At 44.2% G+C, this 22,226-nt stretch overlaps 1 protein-coding gene across 1 annotated transcript; it reads right to left on the minus strand.

The window, feature by feature from the left end:
- Nucleotides 1-305: 305 nt before the first annotated feature.
- On the minus strand, nucleotides 306-21,816 carry DYTN (dystrotelin). The gene is made up of 14 exons (XM_066621991.1): nucleotides 21,798-21,816; nucleotides 20,643-20,714; nucleotides 19,837-20,038; nucleotides 16,718-16,803; nucleotides 15,219-15,319; nucleotides 14,220-14,291; nucleotides 12,799-12,962; nucleotides 11,573-11,684; nucleotides 10,722-10,867; nucleotides 8,994-9,165; nucleotides 8,777-8,847; nucleotides 5,788-5,947; nucleotides 2,502-2,886; nucleotides 306-451 (listed from the first exon to the last, which is right to left on the minus strand). Exons 1-14 carry the CDS (start codon nucleotides 21,814-21,816, stop codon nucleotides 306-308), a joined length of 1,908 nt encoding a protein of 635 aa, XP_066478088.1.
- Between the last annotated feature and the right edge of the window lie 410 nt (nucleotides 21,817-22,226).

Consider the following 22,226-nt stretch of genomic DNA (forward strand, 5'->3'; position numbering starts at 1 on the left):
TAAACCTGAAAATATCAATAATGTAAACCCTTGCAAAGGCAGATTGAAACTTTTAAAATGTATACGCATAGATTTGGGATTTATTAATGCTGCTGTAATTAAAAGAACACAAAACCAGAGAAGCTACTGTAAAGGAAGGATTTCTCCTGGGCACTGTATTCTGGGAGTCCATTGTTACAGACTATGGCTGCAATCCTAACCGCACTTTCCTGAGAGTAAGCCCCATTGAACAAATAGGACTTACTTCTGAGTAGACCTGGTTGGGATTGTGCCCTATATCTATATCAGCTAATTCTAAAGTAATTTCACAACCACCCTGGGTATGACACACCAGTGCTGTTCACCTGAGGTTTCCTAGTTGGCAAGACTACTTGGCCAGTGAGAGCAGAGAAAGACTTGGAAACATGTTCAGCTGCAGACAGCACTTCCTCCTTTAGAACAGATGGTTGACCTGAAAAAAGGAAAGAAACTAATGCAAATGGAGAATAATTGCAACACTGATGTAAATATAGGTTAATAATCTCAGAATTAATTCAACCTTGTAGCTTCAAAAGAAAACAAAGTGATGAAATTACATGCAAAATCCAGTGCAATCACTCAAAGCAAATCACTCAAAGCCAAAGAGTGACCCAGATGACTGTAATCACTGCTGTACCTAATCCTGTCACTTTTGTCATCATCCTGATTTATTATTGTAAAAGTCACAAGAGGTTGCCAATTGTTTCACAAAACAGCCAATGTCATACTAGTCTTAGCATGTTTGGGCATTTAAAAGAATACTTATGACATAAGGATATTGAGTGCCATTTTTAACCTTTGTCAGAAAAAATGTCTCTATAAGAGCTTGTAGCTCAGGTCCACTGCTAATGGGCAAAACTGGTACATCTCTAAAGTGACACAAGCTATGTATTTAATAACACACTCGATCAGCAAAATGCATTCAAATTTATGAAAATGAGCTCATAAACCAGCAGGTGGTGTGATCACACTCTCCAAAAAGTCTTCTAAGAAAGATTATAAGCATTGCGACTCTCTGTAACATCAGAAGAATTGTGAACAGATACTTTTTAAAAAGTAATTTGGGCACCAAGGGCAGGAATGAAATTGGCATCTTTTAAATTGATGGAGAGGGTGAGGATAGAAAAACTGCTTGGACAGCACAGAGTTTATGGTGCCCCTGAAGCACATTGAAAGGGTGAAAAATAATGGCAGCCAAAGACTCACTCCTGTTCATAAAACACATGGATGAATGGTAATTAATACATACTGCATAGGCTACTTCAACAGGGCGCAAGCTGACACAGATATCTAGTAATATTCAAAGGATTCAAATGTGTGTGGCATTTATGGATGTTCGCTTTCTATCACTTAGGGCCCAATCCTATTGTCTTCAGTATGGGCGCTACTCAGCTGGCATCAGTTTTGTCAGTCACAAAAATTCTGTTTACTTTTGTGCTGGCGGGGAGGGCACTGGGCTGGCACTGGGGCCTGCACCAGTTGTCGATGGGCTTCAGCACTGGAATGACGCATTGCTGGAGTGCCGAATGACGCATTCCCACTGGTGGCCGGCGAGGCTTTTGGGGGCAGGGGAGGGCAGAAGAAGGTGGGGAGGGGGCAGGATAGGGTGGGGAGGAAGGGAGGATTGGGCCCAGGAGGTGGTGGAGGCTGTGGCAGACTCTGTCACCATATCCTGTGGCCAAAAAACCCAACATGAGCCTCCTCTGTGCCTGTCCAATAGTGGACACACATCCGAGGAGATCCACTGAGGTCACCATTGCTTGACACAGGGTATGTTCCCTTACCCCAAGGAGGTCTCTGGGTGCTTCCCTGGACACAGGCGGTAGCTATTTCGGTGCTGGTTTACCTTGGGTGAGAGGGAAGCATAGGATTGGATTGCCTGTGTTGTGGACTACTCTGAAGTGTAGGCAGCCACTTACTGATTTGTCATTGCTCTCTCTGATAACTGATATGCCAAACATCTATTGCATGGAATGATACATCCCTAACTAACTGGTCCACAGTATGGTTAACATCTAAAGTGTTTGGATTTAGGCCATGGACTACAAACTTTGACAGGATTTAAACAAGTTTAACGCCAAATACTTGGGTAGTAGTGTTGCTGTTCAGATTGTTAGAAATTGAACAGATTATGCTTTAGGATGGTAGATCTGAGGAGACCCACTGGGGTCGCCATTGCTTGACACTGGGTTTGTTCCCCTACCCCAAGGAGGCCTCTGGGTGCTTCCCTGGCCCCACTGGATACAGCGGGACGGTTCTGCCTCACCTACTGCCCCTGCACTGCACATCCCTGCTAGGAAAACACCACTGGCTGCCAGAGGTTCTATAGCAGCCAGGAGGCAGGTAGGCAGGACTTCGGGGACACTGTGGGTCTCCCAGGGAGCCTAGGGATTCAGTTACCAAACTGTACTACGGCACTAGCACTGCCAAGGTTGAGTCTGGAATCAAATGACACTCTGGACAACAGCCTTGGGAACCCTTACCTGATTGTACTTGGAGAGACAGTGCATCCTTCAACTTCATCATTAACAGTTGCAGTTCTTCCTCCTCCTCTGTCTCCTCATCAAAAAGTGTCTTTGTTGCAGCTGAACAGTAAGAGCTTGAGATCATTATCCGGCTGAGGTGGTCCCTGCTTCTTTCAGGCCTTCCATCTCCAGAGTGCTTTCCTGGAGGAGCATGTCTTACCCCAGTATTTTCACAATGAGCAGGATTGGTATCTTTGAAGAATTCTGGCTTCAGTGTGATCTTGGGTAATCCTGAAGGTTTGTACTTGGTGTATCTTGTGGTGGAAGCCTTTAAAGGAGGACAACCAGATCCATTCCAGACACTTCTTTCTTCCAAAGGATCCTTGCTATATGCAGTGATCTTCTAACAGGATGTAAAGATGACAAGCTGATTAAAATGTTGCCTAAACTTTTATGCCCCAACACACATCCAAACATATGCTGAGAAATCCATTTTGAGAAATAAAGCTACCCAAAAGGGCTATGTCCAAGTGGGGGCCTTTGCTGTAGAACAGATAATCTGGGCATCATGGGCCAATAGTTAAAATTCTCTGAAGTTCCAGAAAAAGAGGCAGTCCTTCTTTGTTAGACAAGAAACCAGAGGTCCTTTCATCAGGCGGTGGGAGTATTAAACTACTATTACCAGTTAGAAAAGTAACCAGAGGCCCTTTCCTAGTCCTCAGTCACCTATCAGTTGTCCTGGTTTCTCTCTTTTCTAATTCCCATATCAGTTTCCAGACAAAAGAAACAAGGACGTTTTAAAAAATCAGCTCTCCCCTCAATTATGGAAACTGAAAAAATGAGAAGGAACACTGAATACATTTATGAAAATGACCTACTTTCTACAATTTATTCCAATTGCAGAATTTGGATTGTGTGTAGTGTGAGACTTGTCAGGCAAGGCCTCATTTAGCTGGGACTGTAACTAAAGAGGATCCAGATTTTCAGCCTTCCCCCTGACTCCCCGGAGTGATTCTGACTTTGCTTGTTTAATTTCCTTGTTTACCTTAGTTTTCCAACTGCAAAATAAGCACAAGAGAATGACATGGATTTTATCTCAAAGGTTTGCCAAGTTAACTTAAGCCATAACCAAAATGGTGGAGTGTGCGTATGCAAGCATGTGCGTGCATTCTACTGTTTGAGAAGAACACAACTAATGACTCCTTGCGCTCATGGAAGTGGTTTCACAATGATATTGATTCTGACTTATATTTGTATACCTTATTCCCTCACCTGCCTTGCCTAATTAGATCATAATTGTTGAATAGGGAATTTCAGCTACTATTAATGGGATAATCTGCAAAGCCTTGTCACGGATTTCGCTGGGTTTTGAATCAGTCCCATATGCTTTGGACTTTTTCTCTTTTGCTATTTGAACTAAAGGGTTTCTTGACCCCTTTTCTTGCTCCACCCCAGCTTCTGAGAGGAAGCTCCAGCTCTATCAGAGACAGTCTTCCTAATTTTCAGCGCCATTTAATTAGTTATTGCAATTTTAGTCTGAATACAGAACTCCCACTCTGCCCATGAAAAGTGGAGGTAGGAACAGCCCAAAGTGTAATCGGCTTAGAAATGGTTCTCAAAGCATTTGAGTAAGAAAAACAGAGTGTGGATTAATAAAAAATATTGTGATACCCAGAATGAATGACTCATAGCCCAATCCTATGCATTGACTACTCAGAAGTAAGTCCCGTTAGAGTCAGTGGGGCTTACTCCCAGGAAAGTGTGGATAGGATTGGGATGTCATGCAGTCCAATTGCTTGGACTATTCTACTGGAGGGGACAAAAAAACCTTACACATTCAATTGTATGTACAAATGAGTTTAAGGGAAGGAATTTTATATAAAAATACATCATTTAAGAGGCTAGGGAACAGAAGTCTGGGCTTAAAATTTTGCAGGAATACATTGTGCAAATTTGACAAATTGGTATACATGAAATTAATCTGCATATTAATTTTCACTCCCAAATTTGTTGATAGGTGGGACTTGAAAGTTCTTGTTCAAACTGTTTCCTCGCAGACTGCACAAGACTGGGAATTGCTGACTCTTTAACACCACAACGGGCCTTCCCCATTTGCAGGGGTTTGGTTCCAGGACCTTGCGTGGATGCCAAAATTCATGAATGCTCAGGTTCGCAGATGTCACACTGAGAAAATGGCAGAAATTTGCACCATTAGGCTAAACTTGTGTTAAGTGCCTAAACTTGCGTTAATGCAGGGTGAACAAGGAATGGGGCAGAGAGAGCTGTGAAATGGCAGGAGGATGCAGCAGGGTACGTGGGGAAAAAAATTTGAATCTACATTTTCAGTCCATGGATGGTTAAATCCAAGGATGTGGAGCCCACAGATATGGCAGGCTCACGGTACTATCCTCTGTCTCCAGCTGAAGTCAAAAAGCAAACAGTCAGAACCAAACATTTATTCCCATATGGCTGTGGTTTTCAAACTCTCTGGGAGTTTGAAACCCACAGTAAGTCTTTGTGGGGGTGGGGGGGAGGCAGCAGGGGCAGGGGGAAGGCAGCGACGCAATCCCCAGGATCGCGTCGCTCAGGGGGCTGCAGGGACTGGGGTGCACCCTCCAGTCCCTGTAGCAGCTGTCCCTGTGTGCAGGGAGCCCTGTGTGAGCGCCTGCAGGGCACCCCAAGTCAGGGAAAGGGAGAGTGGAGCTCATCAGAAGGGAAAGGGGAGCGATCATGCTCTGCTTCCGGTTTTGCGGAGCGGGGCACGATCGCTCCACTTTCACTTTTCCTGGCCTGGAGAGCCCTGCCAAAGGTTGCGCAGGGCTCCCCGCACCCCCGGGAGGCTGCAGGAGGCTTGGGCAAGTGCACCCAAGCTCCTGCAGTCCCCCTGAACTGCGCAATCCACTGCCTTCCCCCTGTCTCCTGGCTGCCCCCGCCCCTTAAGGGGGCAGAGGCCAGGACCCACAGGCTGGGGCGTCGCAACGCCCCAGTTTGAATACCACTGCCATATGGAATTTGGTATAAAAATTTCAGTTCAGAAAATGACTTGAAGTCCCAGAAGGCTACAGTGCAGCCCCATGCATGCCTACTCAGAAATGTCCCATTGAGATCAATGGCATTAATTCCCAGAAAGTGTGTCTAGGATTGCTGCCTTCATCTGTCATTGTTATTATCGGAGTTGTTTCATATGACATTCTCATAGCTGAGATTCCCGCCTAACACTGGTTCCTGCCTTATGGCGTATCAAATAATTCTTGGTAACTTTTCTGTCACCTGTTGCTCCTGGAAGGGTTATTCCATTCTGTACCTTCAGTTCCTGCCTCATTTCCTGAAGCGCCACCTTGAGGCTCTCCTGGCCAACTATAAGGTCCTGGATCTTTGCTTCCAGTTTACAGTTTCTGTCTTCTTGAGTGAAGGAACGGAGCTGTACTTTGTCTTTCCATTTGTTCAGCTGCTTCCTCAAGTACCTGCTGGGCAACAATGCAGCATGGCGATGTTACCAAACATATATTTTCAGGAGCTCATAGCAGCTGCGGCGGGGGTGGGGGGTGGGATTTTCAGAAGAAATGCTATTGTTCCAATCCAATTGTTCCCCATATGGTAGCCAAAAAAACCTAAATTGTACAATGATACATTTATAGCGCAATCCTATCTTGCGCTGGAATAGGCAAGCCAGGAGACTTGCGCTGTATCCAGCACGAGATAGGTCGCCAAAGTGGTTCAGTCAGAGATAAGGGGAAACTCTTCCCCTTACCCCAAGGTAAGCTACTGCATCCCCTATGGGTCTCCTCAGACTTACACCACCTCAGGAGGTGGCACAAGTCCAAGGAGAGTGGAATGGCTCCCAGCCCCATCTCCCGTTCCCCGCCTGCCTGCCCCCAGGATACCCCCTGGATACAGCCTCTGTGTGCCAGCACACCTCCATGCGCTAGTGTGGCTTGCTCCCAATGAGGCACAAATGTACTTTACAGCATGTTTGCAACCCTCTTAGGCTGTATGGTTATGTAACTCATGGTTAGGATTGCGCCCTTAATGTCATATCCAGTTGGCCTCAAGTCTCATTGATTTCAGTGGGAATCTTAAGCATACAGACTGTGACTCATTATCCACTGGGGTTCCATTCCAGAAAGACATACTTCTAGGTTTGAAGACCCACTTCTAGGTTTCTGGCTCCTCTATTGTCATCCCAGAATGCATTGGTATGGACACTCTACTGCATTCAGCCACTAGATAGGGTGAATAATAGCATCTAATGGAATGAAATTATAATTATTTAACAGCATGAAGGTAGGAAATAGAATGTTGGTGCTTTTTTTCCTTGTTACAAGGCATCAAAAGATGAACCTCAGTATCAGTGGTAAATCAAATCAGTAGATACCAAATCAGTGGATACCAAGGTCCCACCTGTATATCTAGAGCTCATCCACTGAAATCAACAAGGCTTAACTTTGCCAGGATTGTATGCCAAAAGAACAGGCTTTAGTTAATGAGGTTACTTGTGGGTCAGTCAGAGACAGTCCTAGACACATTTTCAATTGTATACACTAGTCCAGTGGTTCTCAAACTGGTGGGTCACGACCCACCAGTTCATGTAACTCTTCCCCCATCCCTTTAAGGGGCAGGGGAAGGGGAGGGAGGCAGCAAAGTAATCCCCAGGATCAGGTCGTAAGGGAGGCGAGGGGGTGGTGCTTTGCACTTACTTTCAGAAGGCAGGGCTGCAGCAGGCTACAGGAGGTGCAGGGAGGCCTGCACAACTCTGCACAGCACTCCCCGAGGCTTGGAACTTTCACTAAAAGCGGGTGCAAAGCACTTCTGTTTTGCAAGGACCCCCAGGATCACGTCGCTGCCCTAGCCCCTCCCCCGCAAGAACTTACTGTAGGAGTAAAGCTCCCTCAAAGTTTGAGAAACACTGCATTAGTCTGTTTATTTGGTTTAGATCTCATGCTACACTATGAGACCCAAGTACAACAGTTTTTCCAAGCATAAACAAGTTGTTCTCCCAGAGGGTCCACAGCTCAAGAATTTAAGGATTTGGGAGATAAAAGAAGCCAAATTAATTTATAGACATAGGGCACAATCATAACCCACTTTCCAGCACTGACATAAGGGCAATGCAGCTCCTAGGCAAGGAAACAAACATTCCCTTATTTTGAGGAGGCTGCCGTGAGTGCCATCCAACTGCAGGATGCAGCACATGTCCTATTGGCACAGCTATGCCAGTCCGAGAAAATGGGTTAGGATTTGGGCCATAGATGCGAAAAGTGAGAAAGCAGCTTAATTCCGTCCATCACTTCTTTCCTCTCTGAAACACAAAGGCAAATTAAATAAAAGCCTGAGAACAGCTGACCCAGGATAGCCATGGCAGGGAGTGACAAGCCTCCCTTTCCCCTAAAGAATATAGATTTTACTACATAAATCCTTTCAAGCAGATCTCCTTTATAATCTGCTATATACCTGGAGCAATTCAAACATGTAGATTAAAATTTGAATTGTTCAGAGTTTTAAACAGAATTGAATTGAATATAAAATTCAACATTTTATTATCATTTCTACTCTGGTACAGAATTTTCTGGAAGAGATGAATTGATGGTAGGAAGGGCGCATATGGGTAGCTTGGGCTTTAGGAGTCAAGATGAAAACTGTCGGGCTTACCCTGTCCTGAGCTTGGGATGGTTCCACAAGGAACATGGTTTTGCTTCCTAGTTCATCTAGCAATTCAGGATAAATATGGCCCACTTTCTTATACCCTTCCTTGCTATGACAGACCAGGGACAGACTGCACTTGCTCCCGGTGTGGAAGGGATTGTCACTCCCGGATTGGCCTTTTCAGCCACACTAGACGCTGTGCCAGAACCACCTTTCAGAGCGCGATACCATAGTCTTTCGAGACTGAAGGTTGCCAATACAATACATACCTTGCTATGAAGGAACTCTTACATAGTTTTCTCTGGTCATACAATTCTTGTCATTACTCTTGTGATTGCAATCACAATACCACCCCCAAAGTGGTGGAGAGGAATGAGAGAATACCTGTTTGCTATTTGAGACAACCCATATATAAGTATCATCCACTTCTTTAATCTAGCATTGATTGATAAGTGCAGCCCCTCAAGCCAGCTATGCCACTTTCTCTGACACACTACAGAGAAAGTGGCTGAGATGCCGTGATAAATACACTGAAGAAATAAACCACTGATTGAGTGAGCCATATTCCTACCATTCAGAAGGATTACCATATCAAATGATGGTTACTACACAAAGCACAAATCAAGAGCTATAGATGTAATCATACCCACCTCCTCTCTCTGTGCAGGGCCTTGATTAATTCCTGTGCTTTGACCATATCTGCCTTAAATGAAGTAGCTACCTATAGAAAAATAAATGAGATGGAAAGCATTTGCAATTGCAATGTGGTGAAGATAATGCAGAATAGGCAAATCACACACACACACACACACACACACACACACACACCACTGTGCTGTTCTGAGGGGCTCTACTGTTGCATGTTACCTGACCGGTTGGTTTTTCTTGACATGGTGATTGGATGTTGTTTTCCATTTGCCTGGCCCAAGACACTTCATAACGAAAAGGACTGTGCGGCTGCAGGTCTAAAGTGTGCACTGAAGGGAGCAGATCAGGAGGGACAGACTGTTCTGTAGAGATGGCTGGAACAGAACAGGAGCTACAAGAAAGCAAAATGAAGAAGGCAGAAAAGATTAAATGATACACTGAAGAACCCTCACTCCTCTGCCAGACAGAAACATTGCAAATGAGGCCACAAATATCATGGTCCATCTCCAAAGGACTGTGTGATGAGTTCTATGCACCTAACGGATGTCTGGGCTTGTGTTTCTGGAACATCAGCCCTGACCGCAGCAAGCTGCATAGCCAGTCTCTTCTGAAATGGAAGGAAGTTTCATAAGTGGTTTGTGACAGGACCAAGGACAGGTTTGCATTTGGGGCAAAAACTCTACTGGGCAGGAGGTCTGGTCTAGAGGGTAGAGCCTCCGTTAGCCCAAAGATAACATCAGAAGGTCGCCAGTTCGAGGACACTGGCAGCTCCCTGAACGGCTGAGAATGGCGAGACCTTGAAGCAGCTGACAAGCCCAGCTGAGTGATTCCACCTGCACTTGGTGTGAGCAAGAAGCGTCTTGGCTGCCCTCCATGTGAGAGATGGAGCTGCTTGTCAGCCTGCCTGGGAGAACTGGAGGCCAGAAGTGAGAACAAACCAGGAAGATCCATTCTGAAATGTTGTTGGTTCTTGAAGGAGAGAACCTCTGTGTTTGTAAAAATCCCCTTGAGGGATTTAGAAACGCCTGCCTATGTAAACCGCCTTGAATAAAGTCAGAGGAGACCAATGACCAGAATCCAATGACCAGAATGGTGGTATATAAATACCTAGTTGTTGTTATTTTGTGCACCTAAGGTAGCTTTTTGGATCTTGGCAAAAGAATATCATTTGAGCAATGGAGAATAAAATAATAATAATAATAAAACTTTATTTTTATCCCGCCCTTCTCCCTAACGGGACCCAGGGCGGCTAACAACATATTAAAAAAACAGATTTTAAAAACATTAATACAAGCAGATAAAAACATTTAAAAACACACTACAGGGGCCATAAAAACAGTAGTCAGATTAAAAGAGTAAAAGAGCAGATCACCGAGGAATCAAGCCTGTAAAACTAAAAGATGTATAAAAAAGTTAAGAGAAAGGTCAAAGCATGACATTTGATGCTCAGGAGAAGCTGGAGGCAACTTGAGCCACTCAATATTTTGTTGTTCTCCACAACTGGGGAACCTAAGGACATAGGAAGAGTCTTGATAATGAATCATACCAAAGGTTTCTCCAACAATAACAATTAGTCCAGCATGATGCTCTTAGAGGCAGCATCTTGTTTCTAAGCTTCTGCTGTCCTAAGTGTCTCCTTCACAATTAATCTACTAGGTTTTTAAGGGGTAATAGCGAGGGGCAGGAAGGAGCTTGCTGTGGTATGTATGTCCAAAGACAGGGAGGAAGAGGCTGAGTTCCTGAGTGGGTGAGAAGAACAGGGATTGCTAGGGATGCCCAGATGATCCCCCAGTGCGGCAGATATTGGCACAGGTCTGGGATTGGCTTTACCCATTGGTTATCACGTCAGTGGTGGTCTGCCTGGTCCAAAGATGCTTAAGGAACAAACACATGTTTAATAAAGGCAATTTCTGAGCTATGATATCCCAAATAAAATGCCATGCTCACAGTGCCTGGTCGCAGGTGGAGAAATCTTCTTCTCCTATCATCACCAAAGCCTTTCTCCTCTGAGCTTCCTTCCTCCTGCAGCGCCCTTGTCGCAGGTTGTTTTGGATGGTGCGGAAAAAGAGCTTGGTGTTCTCCTTTGCTGACACCTTCAAGAATGACATCATGGTGGAGAAGGAAGGTCATTCCATAGACGTCCAGATTAAAAAAAAAAATGTTAAGGGGTATCAGCAGATGACAGAATTGCCGTATACACTCTTTTTCCTGCCACAAGGTGTACACTTTACAACTGAAGCTGAATCTAGATATTACTGAGTTAATGGTGATTGGCAGGTTTCATGGGTTTGAAAGAGGCAGCAGACAACAGCAAAAGCTTTGAAAGTCAGTATCAATGTGTTTCTAACCAGGACATTCTCTCTCTCTCTCTCTCTCTCTCTCTCTCTCTCTCTCTCTCTCTCTCTCTCACACACACACACACACACACACACACACACAGGCATCTCTGCAACCGTGCTGGAAAGTTGGATAAGATTGGGCCCAAAGTCACATCGTACCCAGACAGCTTTTTCCTAAATACTCTAACCCCTATCAAAGTTTAGTCTTGTACAACCACTTGACGGCCCTTGATGGAGTTGTGCAAATCCTAAATGACACATCTAGCCAGTTCAGTGAGACAAATGTGAAAACAATAGTTAAAGCATGATGTTGACATTTATAAGAAAACAACCCTACCCTAAGGTGAATCATTCTCATATACCAGCATTCACAACTGAATCACCTTTGTTTGAAAGCAGGTGCACTTACTGGTCCATGCTAATAGGCTAAGCAAGTATGCAAATGAATCCTTCATTTACCGGCACACAGTGTTCCATCATAGGGTGAGACTTTTTGTGGGGTTTGCTGTGTTGTCCAGTGAAGAAGCAGACCTGGCAAAGGTCAAAGTTCAAGCACTTCAAACAACGATACCTGGGCAAATTTAACAACATTGTCAATTAAGACCATTGTAGCACCAAGAAGCAAAGGCATTTTTTTTCTTTCAAACATTTTTCCAAACATTGGGACAATTAAACTGCTGGACCTATGAACAGCACTGACCAAGTTATACTTCTGCAATCATATCACAACAAAATTATACTTGACCAAGCAGAACTTCAGTATGAGTTACAGCTCAACTGCTCACCAAAGACAAAGAAGAGCAGATGTAACATTAAATATGATAAAGGTGCTGCTAAATATTTGTCTCTTCTGGGTCAAGCTCTGGAAAAAATGATTCTGTTGGTTTTTATTCAGGAGTGGTTCCAGATGAGCTGGGGTTGGTGGGCGCCTGTTGGCTGCTGCCTCTGACACTATCAAGACACCTTCCTATCATTCCTCAGAGCAGTTTTGTAATGCCTTCTAAAATGCTTGTGAGGGGTGGGAGTAAACTGAAGGAGTAAACGCATATGTGTTGCTAGGTGGACAGCCTGCCTTATACATGAAAGGAAGGGCAAGGTGGGGAACTTGGTAGTAGGGTATTTGTGTCCTGGAAGATTGTGACCTGGTCATTGGCATCTTTGGACATTCGTGTCTGGTTTTTCTTTGTGTCCTGGTTGTTTGCATCCCACTATAACTAGACAACAAACTCCATGTTATATGTGCTAGGCCTCCCAGCCCTAACCCTAACCTACATTTACCTTTATATATCTAATATAAATACGTATATATTGGGACACAAAAGTCTGAGATGCAAAAAGAATGGATGCAAATGTCCAAGACCAGGACACACTTGACGGGGTCACAGTTGTTCAGGATGCAATGGTCCTGTCACTGGGGAACTTATCCATTGTTTGACTTGTTAGATGTTCACAACACATCTTGTAAGCCCAGCCCAGGCTCAGAATGCTGGAGCTCATGTAGGGAGAACAGAGGGGAGACGGGTGCAGGAATTTCACAACAGGTTTGTCACCAAACATGGCTTCATTCCTCAGTTGAACATTTATCAGTGCCCACCCCCAGTGTTATTGCGAGAATGAATATCGCGGTGTCACCTGGATTAAGGTGAGCAAAAGATTATTTGAGCAGGGATTATAAAGCAAAGCACCTAAGTCCAGTGATAGGAAAGCTGTTACAGACATTACACGTGACCTGGTGTGTAACCATTTTTGTCACTGATAATCTGTGGCAAGTGGGGAGCCAGAGAAGAATAGCAGGCTCGGACTGGAGCCAAGTCAAGAATCTCTCTTCTCCGACTGCTGATCCCAGAACCTGGAAGAGAATTAAACAAAGCCCTTGTCTCCATCAGAACACGCAATGCAAAGTATAATTCTTTATTGCGAATGATTGCTATACACTAGAGTAATTCAGTATCTCCTAACTTTCATCCACATTGTAACTATGAAAGATTTCAGACATGATGGTTTTTGAGCTAATCTCTGTTATCATGCAGTCCTAGAAAAAGCTGTGTAAAAGCTTTCACCCCAATCCAGTGGAGGTCTGGAGGAGACTTGCATCTGCAATTAACGCGGGACACATGTCCAGATATGGAAGTACATCACCATGTCAACCTGCTCCCCATTGAACATAATGGATAATGTGGATCCAGACACCCATCTCCACTTGATAGGTAAGCACCTACAACAACAAACCGGACCTGGATCAGATTGTTTTATATTTCTGAATCAGCAGTTGAAATAGTGGGATCTTTGTTCTTAATACTAACTTTCTAAAACTGCTTCTGATTTATTTCTGACAGTGCTTCCAATTATTGTGAGTTTGTCGTCTCCTTTAAACTACTGATTAGGGTGTACAGAAGACAGGGTCGACAAGAGGAGGGTAAAGGGGGTAATTTGTACCCAGACCCAGGGTCAGAAAGGGGGCCAAGGAGCCAAATCTCCAATCTCACCTGAACTCACTGCCTGCGTGTGACGCCGGAGGGACTATCGCAGGCATGAGATGGCAACTGCTGTAGCAAGTCATACACACCAGGTCTAGAAATGCACCCTCCCCCACTCTGTTTCGCCCCCCTCCCTTTGGGAAGGGGCCCCAAAGAAACTTTGTATCCAGGTAAAAATTCCTCTCAGAGGCCCTGACAGCAGGGACATGCAGTCATACTCCAAGCATACTCCTCTGTGATTGTGTGGGCTCCATCCACTTTCTGAGGGGTTATGCAATCACAGGGGAGACTGAGTTGCTGCTAGACTAAACCAGCCTCCCCAGATTGGGGCTGGGAAAGGTGGTGAGCCAGGATGAAGGGATACTGCCCAGTTTTCGACTCTGCTGCAGCTCTAGTCTACAGTAACGTGCATGCTGCCACAGCAAGCGCCTCCCCAGCCATTCACTTCACTACACATCCCTGGTGAACAGTATTCACTTAAGGTTTTGGAGAAACTCTGTCTGAACTGCTTGATGCTTGTGCTGAATTGTTATCAGGCTAGAAAACCCCCTCACCAACAAGTACATTTTCTGCCAATGATATCAGTCAGCTATGATTTGAGCTCAATTTCATACAGTATTCTGACTTACCCCACTGAAACAACTGCGCATTTCAGCTTCCACATGATGTAGGTTACAGCTTTCTCCCACAACTGCCAGGATCTGCAATGGGACATTAAAATGTAGCATTGTTGTAATTCCTGAACAACAGTGAGCGGCAATTAGAATGCTTTATTGATTATGGCTGGATTGTAAGAGTACAGGTTTAACTTAATTTTATCTCAACTTGATAAGAAGCGCCTTTTAAATTAAATGAAAAATGTCCCTTTACTCAGCCTTGCTTACCACCGTAATGCAGGAGAGCAACAGCAGGTAGGCAATCAATCAAACTCTCTCCAGGGGCTTAGAATAGCTAAATTGCAGTTCACTCGGAGGCAAGTGACCCCTCCCTTTTCCCTGGAATGCATAAGAAAGAATGCAGAATGATTATCACCTCTGTTTTCCATTCTCTTTGCATTCTTTCACATGCTCCAGGGGGAAGGGAGGGGTCACTTGCCTTGGAGTGAACTAAAACTCAACTGTTGATTGATTGATTTCCTGCCTGCTGCCCACTCTCCTGCATTACAATGGTAAGCGAGGCTATTTTTTTTTTAGACAGCTGAGTAAAGGGACATTGTTATTTTTAATTGATTTCATTTAACACAATTTTCAGCATCCATGAAGGTTCTGGGAATGGAACCCTCGCAGATACTGAGGCACAACTTGTAAATATTAGCGAAAAGCAATTTCTGCTTGCTACTGGTAAAAAGGTTGTTTCCTTTCGGATGTCATACCTGATATTTCAAATGGCAGTCTGTATGTTGGAATAACATCGGCACATAAAAGTGTCATAATCAGGACAGAACTCTTTAATTTCCAATACATGCTTCTTTCATCTTCTGCCAGGCCTCAAAGAATGGCAGACGATCTCTTATTCAGAGGTCCCCATGAAACTTGATGTGTCTTCTTGACATTTCCTTTCACCTATGCATCCCATTTTTCTACCCCACCAACTCTCTAGTTCCACATTGCACACTAGCTGAGAGTTACCTGGAGTAAATCAGTGAGTAGGGTCCTAACACCATTACGAGTAATACGAATGCCCTTGCTGGACCTCCTTCCTGCACAGGCTGCATAAAGCTGAAAGAGAGCTGCCAACATCAGAGAACACCAGTTAGAATCCCAGCAGGGTCAAGGGAGTCATTCTCTAACCTGAGCTCTTCACGTCAGTCATTTGGCACCTAATTAATAAGGTACAATCTGTAAGGATCATGGCCAGAATACGTCAAATACGATTTTGTTTTTATTTTGAAGCAAATAAATAATAAGGTGCTGCACACACGCCAAATTGACAAGGGCAAGTCCCTGTCAACAAACTTACAGACTTTAAGGACAAGGATGGAGGGTATGGCCTGGGTGGGTAAGGAAAGGCAATGGAGGAAGAGAGGTGCTAAGTTACAATTACAGCAAATTGGGGAAAGCCTAGAAGATAAACTATGCCTTGGGGTGCTTCTTCACAGCCCTCCTGGCACCTGAGGAGCCATGCCAAATGCGGTCCCTCCTTTTCCTGGTGATGCATCAGTCTCTGCTCCTTGCACTTCCTGGAGATGCTCTGGCCCACCACTCTCAACTCCTCCATGCTTCCACTCTGCCCCCTCTTCCCTTTCCAATTCAGGAAGAGGAGCAGTGGACGAGAGAGCAGGTGGACAAAGGTGGATGCCCCGTGCTGATCTGTTGCCTGAAGTGGCCACCTCAGTTGGCCTCATGGATGGGCCTGGTATGGTATGGGCCCGAATCGCACACGTATCTAGAAGAAGCAGGGAATTCCACTGATAAGGGGCTGCCAAGGAAAGTGGCTGAAGGAAGGAGAGAGCAAGTGAAATCATAGCTAACAGATTGGTGTATAAAAAACGCAGAGCCCATGGTGGAGTAAAAAGAGAAATTAAACAAGATAAAAAGGAGTAAAAGAATTTAAAAATCATGTTGGGCTTGACAAAGGAAACCCGGGTTCATATCCACAGACACAAAGCTGGTGAGATGTCCTTGAGCCAGTCCTCATTTCTCACCCTAGCCTACCTCAGAGGGTTGTTTTATTTATTTTTCACATTTTCCATCCTTTCTCCATGGAGCTCAGGTTCCTCTCCTCCTTTTGTTCTCACAACAACCCTGTAAGGTAAGAGAGGCTGAGAGAGAGTGATTGGCCCAAGATCTGATGATAAAATGGGGCATCCCCCATGTACATAGTCCTGAGCTCCTTGGAGAAGGCAATGACAATTGACTTGTACGTACTCAACTGTGTGTGTTGGTTTATGGTCTCTCTCTCTCCACCCACCCTCCCACACACTTTCTTGTATCATCTGTCCCACAGAGGGAAAGAGAAGCTGAAATGTTTCTTTGTACCTGTTCTTCTTTATGGGCAGGCCATTCATTTTGCCCATTTTCATCTAGGCTCAGAAAGACTGCATTTTCATTTGGTGCAAAAATTGCATCTGTTTGTCAGCACTCTGCGCAAGCCATTGGACAAACTGTATGAAAGCAATATCTCTTACCTCTGTATTTAGTCAGCAGGCTATCTCCGGAGAGAGCAATGAGAGCAGCTGCAGCTGAGCGGGGTTGGATAAAACCCCCGCCATTTCTATGATGCAATAAAAATGTTATGACCCAAATGCAAAAAAAAAAAAAAAAAAGGCTACTGCTGCAGCATTGGGGTATGAATATGTCTGAGGTGAAGTCTAACAGCCCAATCCTATGCATGACTACTCAGAAGTAAGTCCTATTAGATTCAGTGGGGCTTACTCTTGGAAAGTGTGGATAGGATTGGGCTGTAAATCATCCTTCCCGCCCCTTGTCGAGAATAACCAGTGGGCTGAAGCACTTGACACTTCCACAAGAAAGTGAAGAAGATCTGAAACTGGTCACATCGCAGGGTGGTCAGCTTTTTATGACTTTGTTTGTTTGTTTTTACTGAAGATTGAATAATGGAACAAAAAATAGGCACTTCAGGTTATTTTGCTACAAGTTGGAATTTTTTTCTCTCCTTACTCTACTATTGTTTAGATTATAACGTGCCCTTGGATTGGCTCAGGCCAAATGCGGTCCACCAGAAGCAATTTATCCAGCTCCCGTTATAATTGGGTTCTCCCAGTGTGGTTATGAGGTTCTCTCATATTTTGAAAAGATGAACAAGATTTGCACATTTTCTCTTCTACCGTTTGCAGCTAATGAGTTTCTATGTCAAAACAAAGTGCTTATTTCTGGACATCATCTGTGTAATAATGTCATTTTCTGCTTAATAACGTCACTTCCAGCCCTCAGCAGGCATCATTCATTCTAACCTGGCCTCTGTATGAAACGGGTTTGACACTCCTGGATTAGCCAGAAGTAGAATTCATAGGAATGTTATCTTTTTAATCATTAAGGGCCCAATCCTTTCCAACTTTCTGGCACTGATGCAGCCGTGCACTGCATGTACTACATCCTGCAGTGGGGGGACAGTCATGGGAGCTTCCTTAAGGCAAGGGAACCTTGGGGCTGCATTGCAGCTGCATCAGTGCTGGAAATGTGGATACGTTTGGGCCCAGAGTCTCTTATTTGAACGACTGCTTTTGGATGAATATATTTTTGATAAAATAAAAAGGAAGAGTGTAATAGGACATGAGTCAATACTGACCAATTTATAGAAGGCAAGATACTGTGATTGGTTTTGACGGGCAATTAGAATATTAACGTTTATGGTGAGAAAAACAAATGCAGGTCCACCCTTGTTATACATGGATTTTTCTTTTATACATGGATTTGACTAAAAACAAATGGCCACTGCAAATGAAAAGGAATGTGCTGATCCCTGGAGAAGGGGAAAAAATCCATTCCTTTAAAATCATAAAAAACTGCTTTTCTTACTGTTGTAGAGAGACAGTCATGCAAGCGATCATTCCATTCTTCAGCTGAGCCAGGCAAAGGTAGGGGATCCTTTGCATTTTCTAATTGCTGACTGCCTCTCTACAACAGCAAGAAAAGCTGTTTTTAAACCACAATTGTGAAGGGATGCACTTTTTAATTTTTTTAAACTGCTTTTATTTAACACATTTCATGGTACCAGCAGGGAGTTCCAGAATCAAACCCCTGTGGATGCTGGGGCACGACTTTATTCCATTGAGAGCAATGGAGGGGTAAGAAACCTGGAAGTGGGTCTTTAAGGGTGTAATCCTATCTTGCATTGGAACAGGCAAATCAGGAGGCTTGCGCTGTATCCAGCGCAAGATGGCGCTGCAAAGTAGCTCAGCCAAAGGTAAGGGGAAACTCTTCCCCTTACCCCTGGGTAAACTACTGCAGCCCCTATGGGTCTCCTCCGGTTTGCACCACCTCAGGAGGTGGCATAGGTTCAAGGAGAGCGGAATGGCTTGGAGCCGCTCCACACTGCTTGGGAGAGAGCGTTGGGATCCGGCATAACAGCCGGATCCCAGCCCCGCCTCCTGCTCTCAGCACACCCTCCCTCGGGACCACCTTCTGACAGCCCTCTCCCCACCCTGGAACGCCTCTCTCCCGCCTCCTCCCCACCTCCTCCTTGCTTAGCCAACACAAGACTCGCCCTGCAAGCTGCCATGGAGGCTAGATTCCGTCTGCTGATATGGCTTGCTCCCAAGGAGGCACAAATGTGCTTTACTCATTGTTAAGATTGCACTGCATATCTATTTTTCCACTGTTTTTTCATTCACATATTTTTTTTATCCTCTAGGGGTTCTGGTACTGAACCACAGTGGAAAACGAGGGAAGACCTGTAAATGTTTTTTTGAAAGCATCAGGTGGGCAGGGAGAAGGATTTTGAAGACATGGCAGCTTTTTTTCCCCTTCCTCTTTTTCCCTCCAGCAGCACTGGAAGTAGAAGGATGCTGCGGATCACAGCAGTCTGGAGATAAGAACACAGCAATCTCTCTCCTGCCCCTGGTTCTAACCATGGAGAAAAACTACTTTCAGTTCCACACGCTGATCACAGGAAATTCCACTCAACTCCTTCTCTTTCTCCCCATGTCTCTATTTCTCCAAACCCATTGCCCCAATATTTCCAAAATAACCCCTTACAGCAGTGGTTCTCACACATTTAGTATCGGGACCCACTTTTTATCTGTCAGAATCTGTCAGGACCCATCGGAAGTGATGTCATGACCGGAAGTGACATAATCAAGCAGGAAAATTTTTCACAATCCTAGGCTGCAATCCTTCCCACACTTACCCAGGAGTAAGTCGCATTTACTATCATTGTTAAAATAATATACATAGTACCTTGTTAAAAGTACAGGTCTGTAACATTTCCCCAAATGCAGTCACATACCATGGTAGCATCAAGTCTAATATATTAAAAATAAAATAATGAAATGAAGGGGGGCCCACCTGAAATTGGCTCACGACCCACCAAGTGGGTCCCGTCCCACAGTTTGAAAAACACTGCCTTACAGTCATGGGCATTAAAAACTTAACAATAATAAAATTTAAAACTGATTTTTCAGGGTGCTGAATGTACCCAGTTCCACAATATACACTTGTATGAAACTGCAGAATATACACGTGCAGTCCTAGATAAAAATACCCCTTAATTCCCTGTTAAAAGAGTGCGCAGAGAGACTGTTGTAAATCTATAAAGAGTAAGACACTAGTGCTCTCTCTCTCTCACCTGTCATATGCAGCAGTTAGGAGATTCAAAGTTAGTTCAGGGGCCTTTGGCTCTACCTGGCCAGGCTTCTCTAATCTGACTCGTTTATAAAGCACTTTTAGTAAATGCAAGAGTTGCTGTATTGGCAGTGAGCTTCGTTTCTCAGCCTGGCACTGGTGGTTCAACAGGATGTCTCGAATTAAGGAAACATCAGTCAAGTTCACTGTGAAAATAAAGCAAATAATGACAGCAACATAATGAAAGCAAATAATGAATTCCAGGGTCACACCACCACAACTAGATGAACACAGGATGGTTCAAGGAACCCCAGCAGCACCCCTCTCACTCAACACAAATTTTGTTGCCACTATCATGAAGCTCCCCAACATTTTGACACATCACCTTCAATCCACACTATTCCTGGATACAACCTACTTGGCAGACAGATCTGATACCACAATTTTACCACTGGCTCTAGGATTTTGGACAATGACTCTAAGGGCCCAATCCTATCCAACTTTCCAGCACTGATGCAGCTGCAATGAACCCTGAGGTACACAAGGAGGTGTGTCCACCTTAAAATGTATGCTCATACTCTCCTCTCCAGTAATGTACAAGTCAGACTCCTACATGCCTAAGTGAACACATGCATGTGCGTACATGCACCTCCCACCCCCACCCCCCGACTACTCAAGGTAACTGTAAAACACGCACATGTGCTAATCTCTGGAAAGCCTTTGAAATTCTCCAGCACAGAATCAATATGGTAACTGACCCATTCCAAGCTGTCCAGAAGGTGTCCTGATTCGGACAGTGATAGTACTCACATTGGCATAGACTTTGCACAGCACAAAGCTTCAGGGCTTTCCTGTAGATAGAATTCTGAACAGCATTCAGTGCTTTGGGAAGGAAATGCAAAAATGCCACAATCAGAGAGAGATTTGTTTCTCTACCTGTCCTTGAAAAACAAATAGGCCAATTTCAAGTGACAGTTGGAAGGAAGCTGGGGCCACAAATATGAAACAGTGATTCTAAATTGGAACCCAGTGGGATCAGCCTGCATGGATGCTTTTCCAGGACTGCATGTGTATATAGGACAATCTTTGATGGGCCCCAGATCATTCAGGCACCAGTCTCCAGCCCACTTTGTCCTGTTATCATTAGGAGCACTTACTACTGGATGATGGCATTAAGTTCTCCTGTGTCACACTTTTCCTGCCTTTACAGGCACTAGTTTTCATATCCCTGCTGTGCTGGTAATAAAAATGGAAGCAATTGTGCAAGAATTGTCAGTGCAGGAAACGACTCTGTGTTTTTGTACTTTTTGTCCTTCCCTGGCAAGGCAAAGGAATACTTAGCATTCTCTCAAGACAGAAATATTTTAAAAGAGCGGTGAAGGAAATGTTTGAGCAGAGCTGAGAGTGGTAAGAGAGTTATTTACACAATCCACTCTTTTTTTCTCTCACACACAATTATGCCTTTGGCGTCCCTACTGACTAGTACACAAATCCATTTTACTGACAATGATAGCTGTTCAGTCATTCTGTAGAACCTCTGGCCAGTAGAAAAGGTGCTTCTGCTGAAACTGGATACATGTACCTGTGTGCTATGCATGTGCAAAATATATGAACATCTATGCACATGTGTTTATGCTCATCTCTTTGTGTCAAGTTGTGTTCATGTGTGTATGACAATATACGTGCGGGTGTATGTGCATGAGACTGAGGGAAAGATAATTTATGACTGTGGATACACTACAAAGAATTTGCATGCTTATTTGGGAAAGTGTGTGTACTATTCATGCTAGGGCAGGCGATACCATCCACAGAAGGTCATTTTTGGTGCTCAGTGTCCTGTTTACATTATAGCCCCACTGCTTTAGAACAAAATCAATGTTCAAAGACCCCATTCCATGTCTATAGGGGGCCAATAATGAGATGACCGAGAATTTTTCAAGCATACAAGCACTGTTTAACATTTACCTTGTTGCTCTAGATCCATCTTAAGAAACTTGGGGATAGGAAGGTCACTATGGATTCTCTGTAACTAAACAAACTATGATGTAAAGTTATCATTTTGAAGCGCAGGAACAAAATGCATGACCAGCACAATGCAAGAGAGGCAGAGTCACTAAGCAGAGACTAGATCCTGAACTCATTTCTGAAACGACAGAGCAGCTCCATCGCGAACCATCACATCTCCTAGGTATGCTCATTTCTCCAGACATACTAATTAATACTCAGTGTAACATCTTCATTACAAAAGGTCTGATAGTACTAAGACTGACATCAAATTTCCATAACAAAATAATTCACAGAGTTGAAATCTGAGAAATACGGGGAATTATACAAAGTCATACAGGTGGTTTGAATAACATTCAAGATGCATGTAGACAGGGCCTTGACTTTGAC

The sequence above is a fragment of the Tiliqua scincoides genome, chromosome 1, assembly GCF_035046505.1.
Source record: "Tiliqua scincoides isolate rTilSci1 chromosome 1, rTilSci1.hap2, whole genome shotgun sequence".
NCBI classification, from domain to species: Eukaryota; Metazoa; Chordata; class Lepidosauria; order Squamata; family Scincidae; genus Tiliqua; species Tiliqua scincoides.